The following is a 7,410-nucleotide window of genomic DNA, read 5'->3' on the forward strand; positions in this document are numbered from 1 at the left end:
TTTAAAGGTGATTACCAAGCATTTAAATCAATCAAATTGGTCATAGTATACCTTACGTAGTAACCGTTCTTAAAATAAAGATTCAAGGCAGTGGACACTATTGGTAAATACTCAAAATAATTATTAGCATAAAACCAATTACTTTGTAACGAGTTCTAGGGGAGAGGTTATAGTGAAAAACAGCTCCCTCTGAAGTGATGTAGTTTTCGAGAAAGAAGTATTTTTCCACGCATTTGATTTCGAGACCTCAGGTATAGAATTCGAGGTGTCGAAATCAAGCATCTGAAACCACACAACTTCGCGTGACAAGGGTGTTTTTTCTTTCTTTTCGCAACTTCAACAACCAATTGAGTTCAAATTTTCACAGGTTTGTTGGTATTTTATGCACATGTTGAGAAACATCTTCTGGGAAGACTGGTCTTTGACAATCACTAGTAGTGTCCACCGTGTCTTAAATGAGAACTGCACAAAAACTTTGTCTTTTTGAAAAAGTATGCCTAATAGGAAACACAACTTTATTTTGTTTGGACTACGTAGTTCTTTAAGTAGGGGAGGGGCAGAAGGGGGGTCACAATACAACAAACCTAATCATTAGCAAGAATCACATCAAATTATTACACAATCATAACAATTATGACAAGAGAAAAGATTTATTAATAAGTTTGATTCAGGCATATTTATTCAAAAATTTATTCAAAAATATCAATTAGTTGCAGTGTATGCACAAATTTTCACTCAATCAAAAAGAATTACACAACAAAATGGACAGAGTTGGTTTGCTTAAATTACAGAAACAAAATTAAGCACACTTGATAGAGTTGTAATTAGAGTTTCATTATTTACATAAATAAATATTAATCAGTTTAAAAGGGAAAAAAAATGAGAAATTGAAACATTTTGTAAAAAAAATTGTTTGTACGTAATTATCTCCAAAATATTGAACAGAATTGGTACAAAAAATAAAGAAACATCATTTGAAACATGGTTATGAAGACTCTAAAGCACTAATTTTCACAGGCTTGTTTGTTAGGCCAAATTAAAATTAAAACATGTTTAGCGTCCCTGCCGAATTCCTTTTTAGAAGCTAAAAATTGAGTCAGACAGCCATTCAAAAAAGCCCTCCTCCCTCCATTTTTTCAAAAGGGAGGAAGTTAAACATGTTTTTAACTTGGTCTTCTTTCATGGTTGGCCACACAAAATGTACACCGTCTGCAAGGATCCTGTATCAAATACTAAAATAAAATAGTTTCTCATCTCTTTACCAAGGCCACCTCAATATTTTGAATAAAATTGTATTAAATTAATATAAATTTTACTTGATTTCACATCAGAAAAACTCAATTTAGGAAGACATTTTCTTTGGAGGACAATTAATTTGCTATCCTGATTTTTAAAAAGGAGCTTACTGCTTCCGGGACATGATAGCCTTTTGTCAAGGCTGATCAGGGCATAAACAGCGGAGCAACTGGAATGGGAGACTAGGCATGCGAGTCGCCACTCGTGTGTGTGGTCTCCCATTCAAGTTGCTTAGGATCACGACTCTCCGGCCTTCAACAGCCCTTCCTTTTTATGTTTAAATTTTTGTTGCAATTTTAATATGTATCATTTTGACTTGTGGTCAAAGTTATACTCAAATCTGTCCCTGAGGACATGGTATACTTTTGACATCAACAATTTATCAGAATGAAAATATCCCTGTTAATTGGACCTACTGAAACCATATTTCTCCATCAATTGGGCTTTTCGCCGGGTATTGGTGCTTCTCTTCCTGTTCTAACTTCATCCTTTCATAGTCCGGATGATTCGCTTTGAAAGTCAGTTTCCAGAGCCGTGTACCCTTGGCTCGATGAGTGCCGAGCACGCTACGCTGACTGTCACGTTCGAGCTCCGTCATCTGTCGTAAAGACTGCGTCATCGTCGTTTCGGGAGTTGACAAACTTCTCGAGTGTTCGTATTTCTTGAAACCCCTCGGCGGAGCAATAGCTCCGCTGTCGGTGATTGGCGGTACACGCATCTCACTGCGAAGCTTCAGCTGTTTGAAGTCTTTCAGTTCTCGCACCGAGCGTGAGATGGCGAGGTCGCGGCGTTTCTGGTCCTTGATCATTGGTACCTCGCTGAGGAATTTAACGAATGTGTTGTCCTTCATTTCGGAGTGGGGTGGAATTTTGACTGGGTACATATCAGCGACTAACTCCGGAACGCTGCTTCCTTGTGAGTCGACACGATATCCGGCGCGGCTGCTGAAATTCCTCCAGACATTACTGTTGTACTGCGGATCCCACCTTGGTGGAAACGGCGGATATTTCCGCCCGCCCTCGATCCAGAGACGAAATGGATCCGTGGGCTTGGGTTTAACAGACTCTGGAACGTACGTCCTCAGTTTGTGGTTTATCGCTATATTGGTGCGAGAGCGAGGCGGACGCTTTTTGGTCAAGGTCTGCTCCTGCCTGGGATGAAACGCAGTCCAGCTTTGGAATTTATCGCCGTATAAAGTGTCTCGTTCTTTCACCGTAAGTGGAGGCGAGTCCTCGTCAAAATATCCACGCCAATTTAATGTGCTGGTCGCCATCTGAAAAATGATCATTCATAAAATAAATCAAATTTAAAACAAAATAATTAAATTTATGAAATCACTCTATTCTAAAGTGAAATTGCTAGAACTTAATAACATAAATAAAGACTAAACCAAATCTTATGTTTCGACAAAATTCCGAACGTAACTCAAAACATCGACAAATATCGGTCTTTGCAGCCAGAGAAAATGCACCGAGTAATCTGCATGCACCAAGGTACAAAGTGGCCGAGTAAAGTTTGTGCAGCGAGTTTTGACCGACACAACAATTTACTAAAATATCATTAATCTTCGATGTTTATTCAAAAAATAGCTACATGTTAATGAAAACAAAGTGGATAACTTTAAATTGTAAAACCTTACCTTGACTCGTCTGAAAAAAAGATGAGATTTTAGAGCGTTTTCCTTCTACATGTTGTGGTGTTGTTCGTCCATGTTGTTTTCGCGAACTCGACCAACCTCATGTAATTGACCCTTGCTGGATCATTCCAAACATTGGTAGGTAGAACAATTATAAAACAAACAATAGTAAACCAATACAATTTTGTTGTACTTAAATATCAAATCAAAAAGTACTAAAAAATAAGCATTGATTAATACAAACAAATGATTTTGTGGTCAAATCATTGTTAATACGTAATTGTTTGACTTCCGCTATTATTAAATAACCCCCATTTTAATAATGGAACATGCTAAATGGCTGCTCGGCAACGTCCGTAATCAGATTTCCAGTATTGACAAAAACCAACGCAGTGCTGATTAATGTTGTTACTCCTCAAATGTGTATGATCAATATAATTAAATAACTCATGAAGTAGATTTTCTGTTGATGTTTTTGTTATGATGATACAATCAAACGTATTTTAAATTTTTCCTAAGTTGTAACAATATTAGTTTAAAGTGAATTATTTGGTTTTCATAACGAGTGTATTATTACTTTGAAGGAGTAACAACAGTAAAAGTAACAGCATGAAAGAAGCCCATCACCATTGGCTATCATTTTGTACATGATGTACACCTGTGTGTAAAGAATGCATAGCTACACGGGAATACCCGAATGAACAGTTACACAGCAGTAGACATGGCAAATTTCATTGATGAGATATTTAGAATGGCGGCCCTTTTATTGAATTTATCTTCAAAGTCGGCTGAAAAGTGGTAAGCAATTTATTGTCGTCTGTATAACTTATACTTATACTTTATAAATACCTTTTATAACTATTATTATTATTACTTAAACCAAACTACTATAAGAACTTCAATCAACACAAATCTTGCCTTGCATCTTAAAAAGTGTAAAATAATTAAAAATTGTTTAATGTTTTTTTATATTGTTTTAGGCCTCACTTATATCTGTCTACTAAGTACGCATAGGATTCTGTCTACTTTATCAGTTCATTCATTATGCACGGGCATCCGGGACTGGAATAGCCTAGCAGTTGATCCAGCGGAGTTCAAATCGCTTGAAGCCTTTAAGCTTGCACTTAAGGCTCATCCATCTAAGTAGCTCTCCATATCCAACAGTTTTTACTTGCACTTGTTTACACTAAAAATTTCCGCACTCGACAGCATGTCCTGCTTATTTTTCTTGGACGCATGCGCAAACACGCAGTGCATTTATCCTCACATATGCGAGGCTGCACTTCACAGGAAGGAAGGAAGGCCCTGTTGGTCCATTTTATTTTGTACACATGCATGGACTGTCCTGTTTTTTTTTTTCTTTCTGGAAATACTATTTTAAATTTGGACACTAGTGTTTATGATCTGTCATTTACAAAATGTCTGATAATTGTACTTGTAAGTTAACAATTTAAAAAAAAAATGTCTTAACATCATCGGTAATAACCTAAAATTGTAATTTTCCCAATCCAGATAACGATGTCCGAGTTGAGTGCGAAACACAGAGCTCTCAACGTCTTACAGACCTTGACGTCAGATCCCAGGAGCCACTTCATCAAGACATCTCCAAGACCTGATCTATCCGCTTCTCAAGAGATCCTGTCCGGCAAGTATAGGGAGCTTGCTACCTTACTGGCTACTCAACATGTGGAACGTAAAACTGTCTCCCGACTTCAGTCTGTGGATTTAGTGTCGAGTCGCCTAGGAAATGCTCAGAGAACACGGTTTTACCATGACAACCAGAGGAAGGCATCACAGAGAAGACAAAGAAGGAAGGCTGCTCAGTCTGAGGACAGCTTCCCCGAAGCGGAACTCTCATCTTGCCTTAAAGAGAGGAGCAAGACGGATTCAACTGAAGTCAAGATTGTCGAGTTGCAAGAGACTCAAAATACAAGTGTAAAGAATAAGAGGGTCTCGTTTTCTGGGTCAAGGGCACAGTTATGCATCGATGGGTATGCATCGTCAAGCACTGATGTATCAGATACTGAAGTTATAAGGAGAATTCTTTGTAGTCCTCGTAAAATCATCACTGAGGAGGCCAACACAAGTTCGACAAAACAAAACCTTTCTCCCACTAGGAACAAAAAAACAGTAACATCCAAAAAGAAATCTCGCAAACAAAAGAGATCTCCTAAACAGCCTAGCAAGGGTGATAGTCCAGCACATGAATCTGAGACGCTCAAGATAAAAGAGTTCAACCACTCAGATCACAAGCTGAACAGTTCTAGTAACCCTGATGTCTTGTCGTGGCTTAAGGCAAAGAATAAAATCATAAGAAAGCAAAAGCGAACTGAGAAGAAGAAAGAACGTCTCGAGCAGCTTGCCGAGCAAAGGGTCGCCGAAAAGAAGTCAAAGAAACTGGTGGAGTCAGAGGAGAAAGTCACTGAGTGGATGAAGGTGAAGAAAGTGGAGTCCATCTTACAACGACGGTTCGAGAAAAAGATCCTAAGAGAAAAGCGAGAATCTCAAAAGGACCTTGTTGGAACTTCTCCTGATGGAGCGAAAGTGGACTCACTTAAGACTAAACGCGAGAGTGATTCTCCTAGGAATCGGAAATCGTCCTCGAAAGAAAACATTGCTCAGAAGAAGGATAATCTTGAGGAAGAGCAGCGGCATCATCTTGTTAGGAACTTGGAGGCGGAGAGACTCCATGCTGAGGAGAAGAGACAAGCCAAAGACGCAGAGAGACGACGAAGGAGGCTTCTTAAAGAAGCCCAAACCACACCTGATTCCAAAGGACCTCATCCACGACCTCCTTCTGTCTCGAAGAAACTCTCAAACTCTGACTCCAAGAAGGTGGACAAATCCATCTCTGAGGCGTCGCCAGAAAACAATCAAAAATCAAAAGCCAGTGGAGACAAATCTAAGACAAGGCCATCGTCAAACCCGTTGAAGGGAATGACTTATGAGGACTGGCTTAAGCAGAAGCAAACCGATCAACGCAAACAGGCGAAGGACGCCAAGAAGCAAGAAGTTTGTGATCCGGAGCTTGATGAGCTGATTCCATTACTCGCCAGGAGGCGTATTGAACAGATCAAAATAAGGGCAACCCGTGTCGACTCTGGACTTCGTAGGTCGAAAACCCCGAGTCTGGAGAGTGATCAAACAGATAAGCAGAGGACAACGAACGGAGAACGACCGTACACCTGGAAGTTGCCTACTGGTGATTCAAGTACAAAACCGGACACTAAAAAATCAGGGGGGTCTGCGAAGCGAAAAACTTTTACAAATACAGCATCAAAAGAAAAGTTATCACCAAAAGAGTCGGATGAAATCAAAACTAGAATGGCGATTTCAATGCCTGATGTGATTAACTTTGTTGAGCGGCCAGAACCACAAGGTTGTGAAGGCACTCAAGAGTTCCCTTGCCAAAGTCCCAAATCGAACCAATCAAATAAGAACGATGATGAAATTAACCAATCAGAGGCCACTTTGGGCAATTCAAAAGTCACCTCGGCCAATGTAGAGGCAGAAAACGAAAGCTCCAGTTCAGATGGTACAATATTTCTGACTGAACCTGAATCTCTCAAAAAATGATCACAACCAGCAAATTTTAAAACCATTTTCAAATTAAATCCAATGAAAATTCAATATTTCATAAATATTCAAAGCTTCCTTAAAGGCACTGGACACTATTGGTAATTACTCAAAATAATTATTAGCATAAAATCTTACTTGGTAAGGAGTATAAATGGAGAGCTGTTGATAGTATAAAACATTGTGAGAAACGGCTCCCTCTGAAGTAACGTAGTTTTTGAGAAAGAAGTATTTTTCCACGAATTTGATTTCGAGACCTCGGAATTAGATTTTGAGGTATCAAAATCAAGCATCTGAAAGCACACAACCTCGTGTGACAAGGGTGTTTTTTCTTCCATTATTATCTCGCAACTTCAGCGACCAATTGAGCTCAAATTTTCACAGGTTTGTTATTTTATGCGCATGTTGAGATACCCCCATGTGAGAAGACTGGTCTTTTTACAATTTCAATTCATGCAGCTGTTTTTTCTTAATAACTTCAGAGGAGAAATAATGCTTTTAAAGTTCTATGTTTTGCCAAGCAGTAAATATTGCTGCTTGAAATTTGTTAGGCTGAATTTATATAATTGTACAAAGAAAATGTTAGAGATTTATTTAACTTTGAAGGATTATATTGTTTTCACTTTGTTTGATGTGACAGATTTATTTGAAATAAATTTTCTGAATTGCAATTTCGATTTCTGTAGAATAATTAATTAATGGACTATTTAGCATTTGCAAGCCCTGTCCCAAGTCAAAATAAAACGCTGTTTATTAGTGTTGTGAAAGCGTCTAATAATAATAATAATCGTTTTACATCTGTAAGGGTGTCTCAAAGCACCTAAACATACAGTATTTCCTGCAAGGTATGTGGGATTATGTTTGAATTATGAGATCTACTCCTTTTACCGAGCACCCTGTAA

The 7,410-nt window shown here is 38.5% G+C and overlaps 2 protein-coding genes across 2 annotated transcripts; one reads left to right on the forward strand and one right to left on the reverse strand.

Annotated features, from left to right (window-relative positions):
* Nucleotides 1–652: 652 nt before the first annotated feature.
* Nucleotides 653–3,027, reverse strand: LOC139953719 (testis-expressed protein 52-like). The gene is made up of 2 exons (XM_071953245.1): nt 2,936–3,027; nt 653–2,569 (listed from the first exon to the last, which is right to left on the reverse strand). The coding sequence occupies exon 2, from the start codon at nt 2,567–2,569 to the stop codon at nt 1,709–1,711; it is 861 nt and encodes a 286-aa protein (XP_071809346.1). The 5' UTR covers nt 2,936–3,027; the 3' UTR covers nt 653–1,708.
* A 587-nt stretch (nt 3,028–3,614) lies between these two features.
* LOC139953989 (uncharacterized) lies at nt 3,615–7,163 on the forward strand. Its single transcript, XM_071953612.1, has 2 exons — nt 3,615–3,730; nt 4,445–7,163. Exon 2 carries the CDS (start codon nt 4,451–4,453, stop codon nt 6,506–6,508), a length of 2,058 nt encoding a protein of 685 aa, XP_071809713.1. The 5' UTR covers nt 3,615–3,730; nt 4,445–4,450; the 3' UTR covers nt 6,509–7,163.
* The last annotated feature ends 247 nt before the right edge of the window (nt 7,164–7,410 follow it).

This window comes from Asterias amurensis, chromosome 22 (assembly GCF_032118995.1).
Source record: "Asterias amurensis chromosome 22, ASM3211899v1".
In the NCBI taxonomy this organism is placed as follows: Eukaryota; Metazoa; Echinodermata; class Asteroidea; order Forcipulatida; family Asteriidae; genus Asterias; species Asterias amurensis.